We start from the raw sequence: 22353 nt of genomic DNA, 5'->3' as shown, positions 1-22353 counted from the left end.
TGACCTTCTCTGGAACTAGCCAGGGGACATCAGGTAGGAAAGCACCATATTCTCATATATTATTTTTGTTGTATAGGTTTTAATCAATAAAGGTGTGACCAATGAACATTGCCCAGTGAGACATATGAGCCTTCTGGTTTTGCTACTTGAAAAAAACCAATACAGTTATTTCCTGGCCTTTGATCAACATGGCATACCGTACTGTCTCCATCTAAGTAGGTGAGTAAGCAGTGTGTGTGTGTGTGTGTGAGAGAGAGAGATAGAGAGAGAGAGAGAGAGAGAGAGAGAGAGAGAGAGAGAGAGAGAATGTGTTGAATTTGTGGCAGTGTATGCACAAAGCTCAAGGCACACCTTGCATTCTTGGCTAAAATTCCTTCCTCCTCATAGAGAAAGGAGATTGTGTGATTGTTTTAGTCATTCTTCTTTTTCTGAAATGGCTTTGGGTAGGATACATTCTGGCTGGGGTTTAAGCTCCCACATAGACCAAGCACCACAGCAGGCTACTGACACCCTCCTAGGAAGAGGGGTCAGGAGAGGAACTTCACCTGCCACACCTGTTCAGACCCTCTATACCTGCTCTCAAGATAAACTGAGGCTGCACTGGCTTCTGGAAGCTTGAGATTTCATACTTTCTACTGTAACTTAGTGAAACTCCCCTAAACCGCTTTTTCTGCAAATTATAAACTCAGTGAGACCAGGATAAACAGCCACCATACCTCCTACCTAAGGAATTTTTGCTGCTCCTTCCTACTATCTAGATTGGGTTTGGTGTTTAAATCAAATGGCCCCCCACTGTTTAGATGTGTACTGCCTAGATTCTTGATGCATTTGTCTGTATTGATCATACTATACTGATTTACAGGAACCTGACAATTATTTTGGAAATTGGTGTTTTTCTAGCTTTTAAAGCAAAGACATTTCCGGAGTCCAGTCTGGTTAACTTTTTGTGTGTATGTAATCAATCATCTTTTGGAAGCAAACTCTTTGTGCCATTATTCAACACTTTGGGTAAGAATGCTTTTTAAGAAACATGCCCTTGCTTGTAAAGCCTGGCAGTCAAAAGAGAAGAACCCTTACAGGCAAATTATTTAAAAAGACAGAGCCCCATGCTTTCACTCCTCTTGGTGTCCTGGTCTCCTCCTTCCCCTCTTCCTCTTTCTTTCTTTCCTATATTTTCTTTTTTTAAAAAGATTTTTATTGATTTCAGAGAGGAAGGGAGAGGGAGAGAGAAATAGAAACATCAATGATGAAAGAGAATCATTGATTGGCTGCCTCCTGTACGCCCCCTACTGGGGATCGAGCCCGCAACCCGGGCATGTGCCCCCAACCAGGAATCGAACTGTGACCTCCTGGTTCATAGGTTGACACTCAACCACTGAGCCACGTCAACTGGGCACTTTCCTTTATTTTCAGTCCACCGCGTCCATTCTATACACGACCTTCTGTCCTTCTATCCTTCCTGGGCCTTGCTTCAGTACATGGATTCTGTCACAAAAGACTAATCAGTCCAATCAAGGAAAATTAAAACCTGACAGAGGCCCAAGTTTTGCCGCCCCAAAATATGACTTTTGGAATATTGACTTTAAGCTAGTTATTAAGAAACCAAAGACTCAGAAAGAACTTCTGACCCTCCCCCTTACCTGTTGAAAGGAATTCAGATAGTAAAACCTGCTTAAAGGTGGCAGACGGGGAGAATCTAGCAGAACCTGCCTGTTGAATTTCCCTGGGTCCCACTGTTTCTTGGTTACCCAGCAAGACTTTGTTTATCACAGCATTTGTTCTTTCTGGTCTACCTGTAAGGTATCTGCCTTCTCTTTGAAATCCCAGATCCCTGCCCCCAACCCTCCTTTGTCCAAAATGGCATATGAACCTCAACTGGCCAATATACTTCAGATCTCATATTTTTATGGCACCCCTGCCTGCATATCCATAGTAACATTTGGACATTTTCTGTTAATTGGTCTCATGATTATCAGCCCAGTCAGAAGAACTTAGAAAGGTGGGAGAAAAGTTGCTTTCCTGACCCCCACAAACCTATCTCATGATTAGATCAGTGACCAGAATCCAGGATTTTGGTTTTAATTTCTTCCAGTATATTTTGGGTGTGAGGTGAGATGGTAGGAGAAAAGAAATAGGGAATATGAATTTTAAGATCCTTGAAAGCAGAGACTGAGATATAGTCATCTTTGCGCCTCCCATTAAGCCTAACGCAGCATCTTCATTCAACATAGCTTTATTGCATGCCTTTAATATGCAAAATCAATGGTGAACAGTTTGGGCGTTTGCCTCACGTAGTCTTCAGTCTTGTGGGCATGAGAGAAAACTGATTTTTAAAAACTCCAAGAGCCTGGCCGGCATGGCTCAGTGATTGAGCGTCAACCTATGAACCAGGAGGTCATGGTTTCCCGGTCAGAGCACATGCCTGGGTTGTGGGCTCCATCCCCAGTGGGGGTTGTGCAGGAGGCAACCGATCAATGATTCTCTCTCATCATTGATGTTTCTATCTCTCTCCCTCTCCATTCCTCTCTCTGAAATCAATAAAAATTTATTAAAAAAAAAAAAAACAACTCCAAGAAATAGCCCTGGCTGGTGTGGCCCATTGGTTGAGCATCAGCCCATGCACTGAGAGGTCACCAGTTTGATTCGTGATCAGAGTACATGCCCAGGTTGTGGGCTTGATCCCCACTGGGGGGTATGCAAGAGGCAGCCAATTGATGTTTTTGTTTTGTTTTTTTTTTAAATATATTTTATTGATTTTTTACAGAGAGGAAGGGAGAGAGATAGAGAGTTAGAAACATCGATGAGAGAGAAACATCGATCAGCTGCCTCCTGCACATCTCCTACCGGGGATGTGCCCGCAACCCAAGTACATGCCCTTGACCGGAATCGAACCTGGGACCCTTCAGTCCGCAGGCCGATGCTCTATCCACTGAGTCAAACCGGTTTCGGCAGCCAATTGATGTTTTGCTCTCACATCAATGTTTCTCTCTCCCTCTCCCTTCTTCTCTCTCTCTCTCTCTAAAATCAATTTTAAAAACACACACCAAGAAATAGATCATTACAAACTGTGATGAAAGAAAGAACACACTTATCAGAAAACATAGGCTGGAATCCTCATCTAGCCTGGGGGTCATAGTAGGCTTCCTGGAGGAGGAGACACTGAAGCAAAGATCTGAGTATGAGTGGGAGTTAAGGGAGTTACACTTGTAAAACATTCAGCAAAGCACAGGCTTTTCTACTTTAAAATAACTGGAGTACCACTTTTCGTGTGTGTGGGAGAGGTGTAAAAGAAACCCTAGAAATGTCATCTGAATCTTTCATTTTACAACTAAGGGATTAAAGTCCCTGCGTGAGCTGACGAGGCCGTTCCGGCTCCCAGCCCAGAGCTCTTGAAAGCACGCTTTGGACGACACAACTAGAAAGGCAGTTTCTGTGGCCAAAACAGACTTAAAGGCAGTGATGACAGGACTCTGGAGACATCAAGATTGAAGGGAACCAAAGTTTTATCACCCTAAAGCTGCCTTTTGGGATATCGAGTTTAAGATGGTTATTAAGAAACAAGACTCAGAAACTTTCCTGCCCAAGAGATTCAGACTGAGAAACCTGCTTCAGGAAGGAGCAGCGGTTCTCAACCTGTGGGTCGCGACCCCTTTGGCGGTCAAATGACCCTTTCACAGGGGTCGCCTAAGACCATCCTGAGTATCAGATATTTACATTACGATTCAAAACAGTAGCAACATTTCAGTTATGAAGTAGCAACAAAAAATAATTTTATGGTTGGGTCACAACATGAGGAACTGTACTTAAAGGGCCAGAAGGTTGAGAACCACTGAGTTAGGATTTCACCTTAGCCTAATTTGAATTAAGTGTGGTAAACAAGAGGATTATGGGCAGGTGCCCCTTAGCTAGGTGCCCCCTGTGTTCCATTGTTTCTGAGTTTCCTACCAACAATTTGCCTGCCATGTGTACTCAGCTCTTCCTCAACTACCTGTAAACCACCCATTCTCCCTTCTGAAATCTTATACCCAGTCCCCACTCAACCTTTTCTCCTTTGTCCAAAATGTCATATATACCCAAGGTTGCCTCACTATCTTTGTACCTTTTTATTTTTTTAATAGAGAGTGAAAGGGAGGGGGAGAGACAGAGAGAAATGTTGATGTGAGAGAGACACATGGATTGGTTGCCTCCTGCATGTGCCCCAACTAGGGCTGAGGATCGAACCTGCAACCGAGGTACAGACTCTTGACTGGAATCGAACCCGGGACCCTTCAATCCTCGGGCCGACACTCTATCCACTGAGCCAAGCTGGCCAGGTCTGTCTTTGTACTCTTCATGCATATGTGAATTCCCCATGCACATGTATTATAATATTATTTTCTCTTATTAATCTGTCTCTGTTAATGTAATAGCCCAGCTAGAAGAATTTAGAAGGAGGGAAGAAAACTATTACTTTTTTTTTTTTTAGCCCACACAAGATCAAGGGCTTATCCCATATTCGAACAGTATGCAGTGGGTTGGGGATAAAAGGTTTTTAAAATTAAACTTTTAATACAGTGCTGCTTCTGAAGAATGGTTCAATATGTTCAAGTATTTTTTATCAAAATGTATTTGTAAACCAGGAACAAAGAGTGAACCAGGCAGATTTCCCCATCTGTATGCAAAATAAAAACAACATGGAGAAGCATACTGGTAAGGTGGCCATGTGAAAAGTCAACCCAAAGTGATACTGAATGCCCACTGATTTCATCCATTAGCCCAGCAAGAACTACAATTAGCCCTAAGCTCTGACAGTCACCACACCTGAGACTACACAGGAAGGAGCCCTTAGTAACAGGCTGGGCATTCTTTTTTTTTTTTTAAATTGACTTCAGAGAGGAAGGGAGAGGGAGAGAGAGATAGAAACATCAATGATGAGAATCACTGATTGGCTGCCTCCTGCACACCCCCTACAGGGGATTGAGCCCGAAACCTGGGCATGTGCCATTGACCAGAATTGAACCTGGAACCCTTTGGTCCACAGATCGATGCTCTATCTGCTGAGCCAAACCAGCTAGGGCTAGGCTGGGCATTTTTATTTTTATTTTTATTTTAAATATATTTTATTGATTTCTACAGAGAGGAAGGGAGAGGGATAGAGAGTTAGAAACATTGATGAGAGAGAAACATCAATCAGCTGCCTCCTGCACACCCGCCACTGGGGATGTGCCCACAACCAAGCACATGCCCTTAACTGGAATCGAACCTGGGACCCCTCAGTCCGCAGGCCGATGCTCCATCCACTGAGCCAAATCAGCTAGGGCAGGGGTGGGCAAACTTTTTGACTCCAGGGCCACAATGGGTTCTTAAGCTGGACCGGAGGGCCGGAACAAAAGCATGGATGGAGTGTTTGTGTGAACTAATGTAAATTCAAAGTAAACATCATTTCAAACGGGCCGGATCCAGCCCTGGGCCATAGTTTGCCCATGGCTGAGCTAGGGCTAGGCTGGGCACTTTTAAAGAGCCCGTGCAGCATCCTGGGAAGTTAATACCACCTAAGCAACTTTTCTCAACAGCTTCCTCATTCTCTTTCCTCCCTTTACGACACTGCTCCACCCAGTAAAAACGAATACCTCCACTGCTCACTCTTGGTTAGTTGTCCTTCCTTCTCAGTAAGCAAGGCAGGTACAGAGTTGATTGGAAGAGCTGCTGAATGCAGAGGGAGAAACCTACATTCTGATCCATTGGGCATCTCCACACTTAAGAGGTGAACCCAGGCAGTAATCCAGGCGCCTAACTATCACTCAATTAAGCAATGGTAGTGAGTGAGTTTTCTAAGTGCTGCCAGGGGGTGTCTCTCAGAAGAGAGGCCTCATTAAGAAGGGAGAAAAAGATGCTATTGTAGAAGGATTAAACCTCGATTCCTTCCCAGCCTCACACCTCTTCAGGGGACAAAAGGTTGGAAATGTCCCTCCAATCAAAACAAGATCTCTCTCTGCCTCTCAGTGATTCTTAGCCCCTGCTTTGTGTTGGCCTCTCTGCCTCTGCAAAGAAGCTGCTCCATTGAAACATCACAGAAAAAAGCAGTTGTCCCCCAGACAATGGAGTCGCCTGCACACAGGCATTTCCAACGTAGGCAGTGCCTGCAAAATTCTCAACCTGTTGCTATAGTAGCAGAAGGAATGTGATGTGAACGAGCAGCTCTGCGAGATCCATATCCAAATCCCTCCAGCTACAAGGAGAACATTAACCCTTCACTGCCCTTTCTCAAGGCAGAAGCACCTAGGGAAAAAAAAGTCCTAAATTTTTCTTAGGAGCTAGAATCCGATGTAGTCTTAGCATTCACTCACTCCTTCATTCACCCAACAGCTATTAATTTAGATTCTGTTATGCTGGCTCCTAGGTTTCCAGTGGTAAACAATGCAGATTTGGCCCCAGGCATTGAGCAAGAGGAGGGGTAGGAGATTAAGTCATTGCTAAAAGAACAATATATTATGCAGCATCAGTGTTGTATGGAAAACCCATGAGGTTTTCAGCAAGCCATCACCAGAATAGAAACAACCTAGCCAAGATAATCACCTTATTTGTTAATTATAGAAGACCGTATATATCCGGGGCCACTGCAATTATTTGCTTGTTTGCATGTATGAATTTGACAACAAAAACACCATAGAAATGCTGGCTCCACTTATGCCTCCTACAAAGCATTAGTTCAAATGAGTTATTTAATCAAATCAGTTTCCCACATAAAATAGAAATGACACTTTTTGTCAGAGAACAATTGCAACCAATTGCTGAACAGTCACCATACAACAGAAATGGCAGGGAGGGCTCAGAAAATACACAAAAAGAAGCTCAACCAGGAGGAGGTCTTCTGAACAGTCCCCACCCCAATTTACTTCTGTGGCCAAGATAGTAAACTCAAGAAATGCCACTTAGAAAGTATCTTTAATCCAGTTTACTTCCCCTAACACTGCGGTGGGGAAATCTCATTATTATTGAACACCTCCCAGCCAGGCTTCCTTGTTCCCCATGGAGCAAAAATACTAGGAGGGCAGGGTTTCTTAGGAGAATAAACTCAGTAGGTAATGATATCCTCATGGGCCTTTTGTGAAAGAAGACAGCATCAATAAGATTGCCAGACAAAAGCTGAAACACCAAAAGGACAGGTTGCTAATCTTTGTTGGCCAGTAGACGTGGTCTCAGGGAAGTTACATAATCCTCTGTACCCCCCGTTTCCTCCCACGTACATTTGATACATCACACAGTTCCAAAGGCACAGTCATCCACAGCAATGCTTATAAATCAGTGGCCTGTCATAAAGTACACCATTAGTATTCTCAGTAAAACCCTGTATAACACGGTTTTTACCCTGGAGACTATCTGAGAACCTCAATCATATTTTAGGAAACTGGTTTCTTATCTGAATCAGAGGCATAGGCTACAAGCCTTTCACAAAACAAATCAGGGAAAGACAGGCCAAGAGATAGTCACCAAAATCTCTTTTAACCACAGCAGTGTTGGGCTAGGGTTTGGGAAACGGTCCCAAATGTTTAGACTAAATGAAAACTTTTTGCCCTAGAAAGAAGTGGTGATAGCACGGGGATGTTGCATAATCTGAAGTAAAGATTCTACTCTAAATAATGCCCCTCCTGGAAGTGGGCAGTGGGCAACCAAGCCCAGTGACCCATGGCCTTTACATTGCGAAGGATGGGGTGAGGGTGGAAATGGAGGCATTCTTTTGGGATGCTAGTGCCAATGGAATGGTACTCCGTGCCTATCAAGTTTGGGGTACTTGCAGGAATCTTTTCCCTTTAAAATTCCATTGGCTAGATCAGCCGTAGGCAAACTAAGGCCCGTTTGAAATGAATAAAACTAAAAAAAAAAAAAAGACCGTACCCTTTTATGTAATGATGTTTACTTTGAATTTATATTAGTTCACACAAACACTCCATCCATGCTTTTGTTCCGGCCTTTCGGTCCAGTTTAAGAACCCACTGTGGCCCTTGAGTCAAAAAGTTTGCCCACCCCTGGGCTAGATCATAGTAGCCACCAAGAGTCTGACGCTTCTTGCACATGACAAGGAATAGGCTGGTTCCATATGATGGACACTTTCTGCCTCTAGGTTACTCTGGGACCCAGCTATGACTTCACCAGCATTTCTCAACAGGAGAAAGTGAAGCTCCCTCACATGTCCTCTCCCACCGCAGAGGCTTACCTTCACGGCCCTAATTCCTCACCTCTCTCAGTGTCCATGCCCAATGCCACATGACTTTGCAGTTTATCTCTGCAAATATAAATTTCCCTGCCCTTTGACAATGGGCTTGGCCATGCAACTTGTTTTGACCAACAGGAGGTTAATAGATTGATGACATCACCAGAAGCTTGAAATGAGCTTGCTCCTGGTGGCTTGTGCTCTTGTGTCTCTACACAGCCATGAGAACATGCCCAAGCTGACAGCTGGTCCCAGAAGGAGGATGAGGGACATGAGGAGGAAACTCCAGGTAAGCCCAGCAAATCAGCTGGTTCTCCCCACACCAACCTGCAGACACATAGGAGTTAATAAATGCATATGTTTGGATGCCACTAAGAGTTTGTGGTTGTCTGTAATGCAGCAGTTTTATAGCAACAGCTGATAGACCTACTATAGTAAAAATCCACTTGCACTTTAAAGGTTAAAACACTGTTTGCTTTGTTTTCTTAACACATTAGTAATGGATCTCTGATTTTTTTCCTGCCATTAGACTATACAGTCCTCAATGCTGGATCCTATTACATCCCCAATGCCTAAGATTTAATTCATGGAGACCATGGAGAAATGTTCTAATTCCCAGGGGATACAATGATAAGCAATACATAGTTCCAGCCATCAATCTGCACCTGTGAATTTTTTTCCCAACTAGGACCAGGTCAATGTGCTTTAGTCCAAAGGTGATTACAAAGTTTACTTATGCAGCTGGAAGTATACCAAGTCAGAAATGAACTCTGAACTACCTCACTGTTGTTACTTAAGTAAAGACGAACTGGAATCATTGCAACTTTTAGTAATGAAAGGGACTGACAAGGGCACTGGATTATTGGTTTTCAATCCTAGCCAATCACCAGAAATTTCTTTTCTTAAAAAAAAGTCTTTATTGGTTTTAGAGAGAGAGGAAAGGAGAGGGAAACATTGATGTGAGAAACATCAATCGACTGCCTCCTGCATGGCCCCAACTGGGGACTGAGCCCGCAACCGGACATGTGCCCCAATCCAGAATCTAACCTGCAACCTTTTGGTGCATGGGATGACACTGAACCAACTGAGCCACAAGGCCAGGGTAATCAATCACCAGAACTTTCTAAATTATAGATTCCTAGTTCTCATCTATATTTAGTTGAATATTCTGGCACAAGGCCCAGGTGTCTGGGTTGTTAAAAGGTCTCAAAGTAATGCTGATGATCACAAGAATTGCATCCCCACAATAGAATTCCTCTGTCCAGTGACTGAGTCTCATGTTGAGTTGTGCTAAGCATTTATGATGACATTAATAGACCCAAAAGCGAACACAGAAGGACCATCTCCAGGTGACCACGTGTACCCATTAGTCATTGTTAGCATAACAAACTATTCCAAAACAAGTAGCTTAAAAGGATAAGCACTGATGATGCTCACAAGTCTGTGGGTCTGGGATCAGTCTGTCTGAGCTCTGCTGGGCCCACTCAAGTGTGAGGTCAGCTGGCTGGTCTAGGATTGCTTCACTCACACACCTGTCTGGTATAAGATTGTTGTCACCTAGGGTGACAAGGGTCTCTGGGACACAGCAAGTCCATGAGTATCTGTATGGTGACTGGGCTGGATTCTGAGGGAATAGGCAGAAGTATTCGAGGCCTCTTAAGATGTAGGCTGGGGTCCAGTATAATGCATACCTTTACTTCTGCACATTCTATTGGCCAAATTAAGTTACAAGGCCAACCTCAGGTTCAGGGGCTGGGGAAACAGACTCTACTTCTTTTTGTTGTTGCTGTTTTAATTGATTTCAGAGAGGAAGGGCAAGGGAGAGAAGATAGAAACATCAATGACAATTGATCGGCTGCCTCCTGCATGCCCCCTACTGGGGAATCGAGCCCTGACCCAGGCATGTGTCCTGACCAGGAATCAAACTGTGACCTTCTGGTTCATAGGTCAATGCTCAATCACTGAGCCATACCACTGGGCCAGACTCTACCTGATAAAAAGAGCTACAAAACCACATCACAAGGAACTAGATTAAAGAGGGGAATCACTAGGGTCATTTGGCAACCAATGTATTACACACCTAATGTAATGGGAGAAAAAGATCACCTGCAACCAAATGTGGTTTCTAAGCGTAGGCCAAACTTTTCGCTCTAATCTCAAATACTATAAAATCCCCAGATTGAAATTGCATCAGCTATTCCTCATTTCTACTGCCTGCACACAAATGCATCTTACTTAATCTTCAAGATCTTGGTCTCAAACTAAAGCAAAAAGAATCTGTCTCAGCGCTATTTATTATTTACTTACTTACTTATTTACTTATTTTTATCAATCCTCACCCAAGGATATTTTTCCATTGATCTTTTAGAGAAAGTGGAAGGGAGGGGGAAAGACAGAAACAATGATGTGAGAGAAGCACATCGATTGGTTGCCTCCTGCATGCCGCCCAGGGTCCTGCAGGTAGGAGCCTGCAACCGAGGTATGTGCCCTTGACTGGAATCAAACCCAGGACCCTTTGGGCTGCAGGCTGACCCTCTCTCCACTGAGCAAACTGGCCAGGGCTCAGCACTATTTTATATTATCCTTCGGGGGTTTTAAAGGTGGTGTGGATGACACGCCATCCTCATGGGGATTGTTCAGGGCAAGTGTCTCTGATATCTCTTCCTGGCTTGGGATGTGCCAACAGATGAAATGTGGCTGGAGGATCAGGGCTACATCCTCCAAAGGATCCGAGGCATCAACAGGAGGAGCACCAATGGGTCGTAAGAAATATTACAGGGAAAAGATAACATCCCCGAGCAGCGAAAAGCCTGAGGAGCAGGAAACTGGAGCTCACTGAAGATTACAGGCTGGGGCTAATTACACTGTAGCCACCCGCTGTGGCTAAGCCCTCTTCACTCCATATCCCTAGTTCGCTCACCCTTGCCCCGACTGTGACCACTTAGGAAAAGCACTAAAACTACGATGGCTGAACTCGCAGCTGTCTTCCCTGACCCAGGCCCTGCGGTGCAGCCTGGCTGTGGTGCAGCCATAGTTATTATAGCATCCCTACAACCAGGTGCTGCTTTCTGGTTTAAAAAAAAATCACCATGACCTTTTGGTTAGCTCCACTCAATTCTCTAAACACCTACTTGTGAGGTCTGGGACAGCAGGGGGTGGTAGAGAAATGAATTCCAGAAAACACAGGATGGCAGAGAAGTGGCCGAGGCTGGGCTGGGATACAGAGAGTGGGAGGAGAAAGAAAGCATATGCTGCTCAAAGGCAAGGTCGTCGAAAGTACCCAGTTTGGTTCCCATTTGTAAGGCCGGTTTTCAATCTGCCTGGTAGGGTCACTGCTTAAAAGACTAAACAAAAGGAGTGCATGAAAACACGATGAAAGAAAAAGAAATGCTAGATTCACCATGAAGATGCCTCAGAAAAGCCAGATTCAAGAAGAAATCGCATTCAATTTAGTTTATGAAGAAACCCTAGGAAATTCTGAAACTGTGCAGAATAGGCCATCAATAGCAAACACCACTGCCCAGATGGTGTGTCTCAGTGGTTGAGCATCAACCTATGAACCAGGAGGTCACGGCGAAATTCCCAGTCAAGGCACCTGACAGGATTAGTGCTTAATCCCCGGTAGGTCGTGTGAAGGAGGCGGCCAATAGATGTCTCTCTCATCGGTGTTTCTATCTCTCTATCCCTCTCCTTTCCTCTATCTCTAAAATCAATAAAAACATATTTTTAAAAAATAGCAAACACTGCCCACTCTCTTCTACACTGGATTCTGTCCCTGAGCACTGAGTCTGGGAGAGAAGTGGGTATGGGAGGGATGACGATGTTTCTAGACCCTAATGCATAGTATCGAAAGTGCATATGCCTACGGGGGCCAGATGGTTACCAGTATTGTTACACCCATGGGTGGCTTGGAGTGGCATCCATTTGCTTTTCAATCATAACTGAAAAGAGTCACAAATTTAAACCTCAAATCTCTGGTAAAATCATCATAATGGTTCCCACCCCCTTCTTGCTCACTCGGCAACAAAATAAGTGGCATTCTTGGATTGTCTTCTAAAGAGCTGGCTGATCGGGCTGCAGTCACTCTATGCTTTAGATTTATTAGCCAAAGGGAAACCTAAGCTATAAGGAAGCTGAGTACTGGCATTATTATCACAGAAACATTATAATGGCAATGACGAAGAGTTATTGATTTCAACAAGAAAACAAACTCTACTTTCCTAAAATTTAGCAGAGGGGTATGCACTCTAAGGGTATGCCTGTGCCCTTCCTACCTTTTTTCGGTACACCATATTTTAGGGCTGTTGTTTTTTTGCTCATCTAAAAACCTAGATATGGTAAATGTAGGTTGCTAATTACAGAGAATCCGTAAGTTGCCCACACAGCGGTGCCAAGAAAGAAACTGCTGCATTCGTAGAGATACCTGGGCACAGGCCAAACTTCCACATGTGTCATGGGAGTGCCTCTGGCCTGGGCAGTTCCCTGCACCATTCTCCTATAAAACTCCTTAGCTCAGCACCTTCACACTCTAATGTTATCAGGACGTAATTCCTCGAGTCTGTTCAAAGAACAGGGCCGTCTCAGATGGACTACTAGTATAGTATCAAATTAGCGTGACCATAGCTTTCTCTTTCCGTCAGCCTTTTTCTTGAGCTCTCCCCAGGTATGAAAGTTTGGGCTCGGCCAGCATTAGAGGCAGCAGTTGTATTTCTTCCATGCCCATGCAATCCTTAGCCTGTGTTTGGAATAAGTTGTATTCCTTCATCTGCCCATACAATCCAATAGTTTGTGTTTATTTTAAAAAAACATTTTTATTGATTTCAGAGAGGAAGGGAGAGGGAGAGAGACATAAAACATCAATGATGAGAGAGAATCATTGATCTGCTGCCTCCTGCACACACACACACACACACACACACACACACACACACACTCTGGAGATCGAGCCCACAACCTGGGCATGTGCCTTGACCAGGAATCGAACCATAACCTCTTGGCAATAGTTTGTGTTTAGAATAAGTTGTATTCCTGCACATGCCCATGCAATCCATAGCCTGTGTTTGGGATAAGTTGTATTGCTTCTATGCTCATGCAATCCATAGCCTGCGTTTGGAATAAATATTGAAATCAGAAGCCTGATGTTAACAATGCAGCGCTTGATGACTGTGAATTACTCTCTCACCCACAGCAGTTGAGGGAGAAGGCCTGGCAACAGCCCCCCAGAACAAACCTGCTCCCCAGCCTCCTCCATGTGCCTTCCAACCCTCCCCTCAAAGAATTCTCGACACACCATACAAAGATCTCTGTTTTCTCCCTTAAATCCCACATGACTCCCACATTGAGCATCTGTTTTCGTCACAGAGCACCACAGATTTAATTCAATACTTCCATGTTCATCTATATTTAATTAGATCAACGTATCTTTAAACTCTTTTACTCAAACCCTCCACTGGCATCTTTCATTCAACACGCAAATCTTTTAAAAAGGGTTTTCTGTTTACTTGGTTTGGTTTGTTTTGAGGCAAAACGTCATCGTGGTCTATATTAAAGCTATAATAACAAACTTAGGCTACTTTTCAATTAGTCAGAGGTGCCCATAAAATGCCCACACTCCTTAGCACTTTTCATTCTTCAAAACATATTTGATAAGCAATGTAGTCTTTAATTTCTTTCCCCCCTACAGGGCCAAAAGGGTAAGTTGTACTAACCAGAGGTAATTAGTACATTAAGTTTTGTTTCAAGGCCAGGCTATCAGGTTACAAGTTCTAATAAATCCTGCTGGGAAAGGACACTTCTTTGTCTTGGGATGACTGAGAACTAACAAATCAACCAAACAAAACCCTTCAATTCCATCAGAAACTCTCCCGTCTAAACACAATAGAAAAGAAAAGCCAACCCCAAAGCAAAGAAAATGAATGAAGTGGTCCCTCTGCTGGTAGCCTTACCATTGGGCGTGGAGGTCCCCTCCGGACCCTCTGGACCCTCACAAGGGCTCTGGCTCCTCCTGGAGTGGGGTGAGGGTGGCGAGGGGTCCAGGACGTGGGTGCGGGTAGAGGTATGCTCCGTGCATGCCTGAACAGGACTCACCGCCGTCTGCCTGCCTGTCTGCCACTCCGTCCTCTCGTCTGGGTGGGAAGGGCCAAGATGGAAAAAAAAATGTTCAGGTTACTCACTGGCCTTCCCAGGCAGGCGGGCACACCCAGGAGGAGGGAGAGGCAAGGCGCAGACAGGGAGCTTCCTCAGAGGCAGGGCTCGAGATCTTGCTTCTGACGCCTTTTGTTAATACTTCCTGAACTTTAAACAACCTGCACGGGCATGGGTATGCTGGGGAGGCAAATAACACTTGAGTAATTAGATTCCAGGGCTCAATGCAAAGGTTACTTTGAAAAGGCGATGCTTTAGCACACACACTTTAAGATGTAACTCCGAAATCGGTTTCCACTGTGCTTGAGCCTGAACATGGCCTGGGAAGCACGGGGAAGGGGCTCCCTTGATGCATGGGCTTGGAATGGCCCGGAGCAGGCAAAGCTGGATGGGATTCAGACAATGAATTTCGCTGTCTTTTGGGCTCTGAATTGTGGAGAAACAGGATTCTTTGCCTTGCATAAGAAGCACATTCTTAAAATAGGTATCTGGAAATCAAGAGTTTAGAAATGGATTCCCATTGAAAATGCAAAAAAAAAAAAAATCTTGCCACCTCATAGCCTGGCCTTTGATAAAGCCTAAAATAAAACTTTACATAAATGGAGGGATCTGGGGGTAATTTGTTTTGGTAAGTGTGGTGTTCGCAAACAGGCACGGCAGTGTTATAGAAGGAGATGGGCCAATGGAGTGGAGAGTGAGGAGGAGGAACTAACACCTCTTAGTACCACTCAGGACCAGGTTCTTCTCTCATTTAATCCTGGAAATGCCCATAGGAGGGAGGCATCATTGCTTCTCTTTCACCTGTGAGTGAGCACACTGAGACCCAGAGGTTAGGCAACCTGCTGAGGGCTCAGCCAGCCAGTGAGTGGAAGATCCAAGATCCGGGCCTCAGTTTGCCTGAATCTAAGACCCAGGTTTGAGGCACCATACCCCCGGGGCAAGTCTTCCAACATCCTTGAAGAAGTATTCACTTGCATTGACCTGAGGCTAGGTTAGCTTTTCTTAAATATGTATACCCATTGCAAAATGATATGCTATAGAATATAATGCTGCAAGATAACAGATACAATAGAGGTAAGAAAAAATGTTTTATACAGATTTCTTTACCATAGCGTCTCATGACCTTTACTATGCTAATATACATTGTGAATTTCCCAGCTTGGGACTTACAGAGTGCTATATTTCCTTCCCCAGAGCTTTTTTGTTTAGAAGGAAGAGATCTTTGGGGCTTGGGAAGCACTGTTAAAGAGATAGGTTCCTGTATTTTTCTCTCTGCTGGGTCTACATGTTTGTGTTCTCCCAAAATTTACATGTTGGAGTCCTAATGCCCAATGTGATGGTGTCAAGAAGTGGGGCCTGAGGGTGGAGCCCTGGTGAAAGGGATTAGTGTCCTTATAAAGGAGATCCCATAGAGCTGCCTGGTCCCTTCCACCATGTGAGGATACACCAGAAAGAGGACCCCTGTCGGATCATGTTCACACCCTGATCTCAGATTTCCAGCCTCCATAACTATGAAAAATAAATCTCTGCTGTTTATAAGCCACCCAGTCTGTGGTATTTTTTCATAGCAGCCTGAAAAAAACTAAGACACCTTCCTTTTCTATGGTCTTTTTTTTTAAGTTTTCTGAACTTATAAGTCAAAGTCTACCTATTCTAACAACCAGTTCCCTTTCCCAAAGGTAAGCACTGTTAAAATTTTTTGTGTAACTGCTTAAGGAATGTTTATGCATATAAGGCATATATGCATACCCTTTAAAGAATAACACAAGTGGGACTGAACTATTTATTCATTTGGGGGTGTTTGTCCCTGCCCTGCCCTCCAATTTAGCATAATCTCCATGCCCAATGCATTTGCTTCTTCTTCTCACATTCACAAGGACCATCCATCCAGAAAGAAGTGCACACCTGGCATAAATAGCGCAGCCCTTCTCTGATGCGCGCACATGTTTAAACGATAAAAAGGCTCTTCTGCGAGCAGGAGTAGGGAAGGAACAGCAGTGGTCAGCGGCGCCCAAGGCAGGGCCTGGGTCCCAGTTCTGCTATGGATGCTCCAGTCGAGCCACAGGTGGGAGTTCCAGCTTCCTAGTCTCTGGAGTGAGCATGAGAGCACCTCCCTCAGGAGGCTCTGATGGAAGATTAGCTAAAAGGAGGTTGTAGAACATTTATAAACAGCAGAGTACCACACAAATAGCAGGTAGTGACTGGCACAGCTCCTGGCTCTCAAGACATGCCAGCTGGAGCCCGAGAACTGCTTTAACAGAGGAACCAGGTTATTTCTGTCGTTCATGATCCCCCAGCCTTGGCCTGCTCAGCCGCTGCTCCCAGAATAGGTCCATCAGAACATTGACTAGTTCGAGAGCACGGTTCCAGTAGAAAATGGACCAGCTTATTTTCATGTAGATGTTTTTACCTGCCCTTCCCCCCCCCCCCCCCCCCCCCCCCCCCCCGCACTCATTCTTTCTCCCCCAAGCTTCTTTGGACTCAAACCTTTTCCTCCATTCCTCTTGCTCTATCAGACCTTCTGAACTACTTCCTGTTCACATATTTATGAAACTAATTTTAAACTTTTGGTGATGGAAAATTTCAAATGCATATAAAAGTGAGAGAAAGGTTGCCCCGCCGGCATGGCTCAGTGGTTGAGCATCAACCTATGAGGAGATCAGGGTTCAATTCCCAGTCAGGGCACATGCCTTGGTTGTGGGCTTGACCAGTGGGGGGCGTGCAGGAGGCAGTTGATCCATGATTCTCTCATCATTGATGTTTCTATCTCTCCCTCTCCCTTCCTCTCTGAAATCAATTAAATACAAGACACACACACACACACACAATAAAAAAAGTTTTTTTAAGTGAGAGAAAGGTACACATCACCAGCTTCAACAATGAGCAATTCAATCAAACCTTGTTTCACCTCTATCCCTACCCACTCGGGAATGTTTTGAAGCAAATTCTCAGTATCACACCATTTTATCCATAACCATTTCTACATGTATTTCTAAGGGATAAGAACTCTGCTTATAAACAAAACCAAAAGGAACTATAATTACTTAAATCTTATCCAATATCCAGTCAGTATAAAATTTTCTCCAAATGCGTAAAAAAATTTTTTTCACTCTGTTCAAATCAATCCTGCAATTAATTGATAAATATTGCCTTTATTCATCTAAAGTTTTTTTCCAGCTTTATTTTTTCCTTGCAATTTATTTGGTAATAACTTGATTCTTTTGTCATATAGCTTGTCCCATAATCCACATTTTAATGATGGCATGATTTCTTATGAATTCATAGTAAGATCTGGAGGTTTGATCAAATTCAGATTTGAGTTTTGAATAGAATAGTAGTTGACAGGTGGTTTTCCTTGAGGAGGCAACTCATACTTGACTACCTCTAATTTTTTGACTTAGCAGCCAACTAATATAGTCAGTGCTTAGGTATCAGTCCATAGAGACTGGAAAATGGTCACATTCTCCCATTACTTCTTCATTTATTGATCAGGGTGCTATTATGATTAAAGGTTTTACATTTGCCTAAATGAAAGCATATATTTTCCATTTGTGTTTTTGGCCACAAGGAGTTATGGTAGATGATAAATATATCATCAGTTCCTTTCTATCTACATATTTCATTAAAAATCTATTATACAAAAAGATGATTTGGTTTCATTAAAAAAATACACACTACGCCATTAGATTTCTGGGAGAAAAGCGAAGAAACATTATTCAGAAACCTTTAATCAAAGGATGGAGCAGGATTGTCCCACAGTATATCATTCATATCTAACCTTGATTCTGTATTCTGTCACTTGTGAGTTCTGTGACTTTGGTAAAAGTTTTTTTTAACATTTTTACCCCTAGTTTTCTCTATAAAATGGGGATAATAATACTTACCTTATGGCTTTTGTAAGGACTCATGAAAAATTATGCAAAGAACATTTTCTGGTGTCCAAAAAAAAAAAAATAGTAGATTCTCAATAAATTAATAGTTACTACAAATTTTACCATTATTTCTCCCATACCTACCTAGCACAGTGCCTTGCAAACAGCAGTTGCTCAATAAATGTTAGGTGAATAAGCATAGGGCCAATTAGCTTTACATTGTCCCAAGCCAATGATGGCTTTAATATTTCAATATGCTGGGGACATAAAAATAAACAAAACTAAGTATCTGCTCATGAATTTACATTTAATCATAAGTAGGAATTTAAAGGCTCATTATTTTTTAAAGTGTATCGTTATTGTTGAAAGTATTACAGATGTATCCCTTTTCCCCCCATTGATGCCCTTTACCCCACTCCCACTCTCTCCCCAGGCCCTCACCACACTATTGTCTGTGTCCATGGGTTATGCATATATGAATATTAGTTCTTTGGCTAATCTTTTCATGCCCTCCCCTTCCCTCTGAAATACGTCAGTCTGTTGGATGAAAAAGCTCATTATTTGCCCCCAAGTTAATTAGCTATTTTGAAAACAGTACTGTTGGTAACACACAAGACTGGGGCAAGGAGGGACACGGGATCAACTCAATTACATCACCAGAGACCTGAGAATACATCCATTTTCTCCAAAGAAAACTAAATTGGTGCTGTTATTACATTTGACATGGCCTGAGGTGCATTCAGGGCTCACCTACTGCAGTGGGTTGAACTATACCCTCCCTGCCCCCTGAAAGATAGGCTGAAGTCCTTATCAGAGCCTATGACTGTGACCTTTTTTGGAGTCTTTACAAATGCACTGTAGTTCAGATGGGGTCATACTGGATCAGGGTGAGCTCTAAATCCAACTACTGGTGTCCTTGGAAGAAGGGACAGGGAGACACAGATACACAGAGAAGACAGAGTGAAAATGGAGTCAGAGATTGGAATTGTGCTGCCGTAAACCAAGAGATGCCAAGGATTGCCAGTAAATGCCAGACACTAGAAGAGGAAGGGACAGATTCTAGCCTCCAAAGCTGTGAGAGAATCAATTTCTCTTGTTTTAGGCCACACAGGTTGTGGTAACGTGTTACAACAGCCCCAGGTAACTAACATATACAGTGAACCCAGAGCAAAGGTATGGACCAATCAGCTTTCCTGCGGCTCAACTGTTTGATGGGAAAGAGGAAAGGAGGAGGGAAACCTAGACAGGAGAAGCTGAATCAGCTTTCATCTGTCTGACATCAGCTAGGCCTGGGACTGACTCTTCAAAGCTGTGCGAGTACCAGCACGTAAGCCTGCTTCACCTGAAAAGCAGGGAAGCAGAAGGTTCAGACTTGTTTGGCACTGATACCTTTGAAATGAGCTCTCTGTGGAATGTGGCAGGGATGCGGGAGGAGGGGAGGGGGAGGGGGCAGGATGACATTTTTAACATCCTCTTCCAGGGGTGTAAAGCAGAAACTTGAACACAATCCAGACACAGTGGGGAAAGCAATCCATCCTGGGTACCCATCTCTCCATCCTTATTGTGTCTCTGGAAGGCTCAGTGGTCTACTGGAGATGCTTCTAAGCAGTGCCCTAGTTGCCTAACCATGCTGAGCCTACACGCCCCTCCCACTGAGAAGTCAGTGCAATAATTCAGCAGAGAACTGGGATGCAAGAGCTGCTGGTATGGCACCCCCTTTACAAAGCTGCTGTCTGGATATTTCTAACAGTAATGAGTGGTGTTGGCCTCACATTCATGGAGCCCCCTTTGGGTACCAGGCACTGGGCTGGACACTGGAGAGACTAAGAATGAGCTTTCGTCTTTGATAAATTAAGTGTGTTAGCGATGTGGGATTAGACATGGCTTTTATTTTTCTTTCTTAAAATGTCTTTTAATGTTCTAATAATGTTTTATACTGAAATGCTTAAAATTAAAACTCTGATAGAATTTTTTTTAAATGTGGGGAAAGCTGCCACATGCATTTATTTATTTGTTTGTTTGTTTTCCACTGGGTAACCCGCTTCAGTGCCTGCTGCCTATGGGTAGAGGCCAGGCAATAGTTCAAGGCCACAGTTTGCTCTGGCGTGGGGCACTATGAGAGGCCCAGGGGGATGGACGTGCCCTAAATTGCACTTATTTTAGTCTCACGTTGTTCACCATTGCACTCGGTACCTAGGGAGACAGTGCCCGCCCTCTCATTTATCTTCACCCACACTGCACTCCAACAATGGGTCACTAGGACATGATTGGTGCCTAATTATTTCAGGGATGCTGGTTTTATTTTCCCAGATTAGCTCCCCCAGGGCAGGAACTGCCTCCTTTCACACCATCTGTTAGCCCCTATTCAAAAACCCACTGTGCCCCAAGATTGGCCTGCCTTACAGGCAGAACTATGCAATGGACCTCTCTGGACCTTTCTGGAAAACAAGCCACAACAAGCTGCCTAATGGTTATCTTAGGGCAAGGAAGGAAGCAGAAGAGACGATGACTAAGAGTCCTGCACTCATTTAGGGTCTGCTTCATCATTTCCTATTGGTTCACTCTGAAATGGCACCACCAAGACTACAGGGCAAAGCCTGCACATGTGGCCAAGATCCACGGGGAGGCACCGGCACCTGGGAGCAGATGTGTGCGTGCTGCGTGCTGGCAGGTGTACGCCACCCGAAGGCTGCAGCAAACGAAAGCCTTCTCGGTGACTTCTAGAATTCTACTGTCCCTGCCTGACTGCCACGGGTGCTTTGGATACAGACTGGAAGCAACAAGGGGAATTCGACCCATACATCTTTGGAAATGTGGATAGACACCGTCAGACACTGTGCTAACTTCTTTATAGCTGCTCTTCTATTGATTCCATTCAGAGGCTCTACCAGGTAATACTTGTCCTGTTTCAGCGGTGGGGAAACTGCCTGGAAAAGACAGAGCTAGGATTGGATCTCATGTCTTTTTGACTCAGCACAGACTTTCTACACGACCACAGTTCAACACAATCGGGAGGGAGGAGAGAGAGAGCACTCAAGCAAAATGGTTAGTTCCTAGCCATTTCTCTCCCACAGCTGCAGCCATTGCTCACCAATATAGGCAATGAATTTTGACAAAGACCCTCAAATGATTCGACAAAGCCAGCCTCTATGCATATCTGTAGCCTTGGACAGAAGAGAAAAAGAGAACTCCCTTGAAGCCACCAAACTAGGCTTAAAAGCTGCACTCTCCCTCCTCTTGGTGCAGAGCAGCTAACTGGGGTTAGAACCCTGGAAACCAAACAAAAGGCTCCCAGGAGCCCACCTCCTAGCCTCACCACTGCCAGACACTGGGAAGGGGAAGGGAGCCCCGCCCGCCTCCATTCCTCAACAGGGTAATAAAGATTTGGCCTGTCATCTCCCAGGGAGCAAACTCAAGGCTGGCTGTCTGATTTTTCTTCTCCACACAGCAGATCCTCCTTTGAAACAAAAAGTCAGCAATAAAATGGGTCATAAACATGTATATGGGCTTACAGCCCCCTTAGAGTAGGGGAGGGAATTCTCCCCGCCCACAGGCCTGACAAAACCAAACTCCCAAGTCCCTGGGTGTCACCACAAGGTGGGGGCGGGGGAGGTTGGTGGAGGCCACACTCCCGCTGTGTGGCTGCCACTGGTGGGCGGCACTCTTTAGGCCAGATCCTCCCCAGCCTCAAAGTTATGGGCTTATTTGCAAATGAGGATATCCAGCTGGCTTTACAGATTTGGGATGATTCTGAAAAAAGTCACGTTCACATACTCTAAAATGTTCAAGTATATAGCACATACATGACCAAAGAATGCACTTTAAATACATCATAACTAAGCACTAGTTTTGAAATTAGCAAAGAAAATTGAACCGCTGCCTTGTTAGACTTTTTTTTATTTCTGCTTTATAAAATCTCTCTTTTGGGGATAGAGATTCCAGGGAAGCAGTCATCATTATACAGATATTAAAAATATTTTACTGTTGAGGTCTCCAAATGGGCTTGAGTATATTAACCCTAGTTCAGTGCCTTGAAATGATTTTGTCATCTTAGAACCAGCTGAACGGCAAACTGTTCAAGTAAAGAGTTTACCAGTAAACTGTCTTTTGGACTGAAGATGTTTAGCTCCTTTTTTCTTTTTTAAA

General features: G+C 44.1%; 1 protein-coding gene and 1 pseudogene across 2 annotated transcripts in view; both read right to left on the bottom strand.

The window, feature by feature from the left end:
* STON2 (stonin 2) overlaps positions 1-22353 on the bottom strand; it is a 134217-nt gene that overhangs the window by 43132 nt on the left and 68732 nt on the right. Inside the window, exon 5 of one of the 2 annotated variants that reach the window (XM_070415525.1) lies at positions 14137-14316. The exons of the other annotated variant lie outside the window; for it this stretch is intronic. Coding sequence (XP_070271626.1) covers positions 14137-14316 — 180 coding nt within the window. The remainder of the gene's footprint in view (positions 1-14136; positions 14317-22353) is intronic. 2 annotated transcript variants of the gene reach the window in all.
* LOC139001385 (small nucleolar RNA SNORA42/SNORA80 family) lies at positions 20235-20361 on the bottom strand (annotated as a pseudogene).

This window comes from Myotis yumanensis, unplaced genomic scaffold (assembly GCF_028538775.1).
Source record: "Myotis yumanensis isolate MYYU_CA2020_CCGP unplaced genomic scaffold, mMyoYum1.0.hap1 SCAF_1, whole genome shotgun sequence".
NCBI lineage: Eukaryota > Metazoa > Chordata > Mammalia > Chiroptera > Vespertilionidae > Myotis > Myotis yumanensis.
Note: the sequence above shows the minus strand (reverse complement) of the source record. Positions and strands in the feature narration are given on the sequence as shown.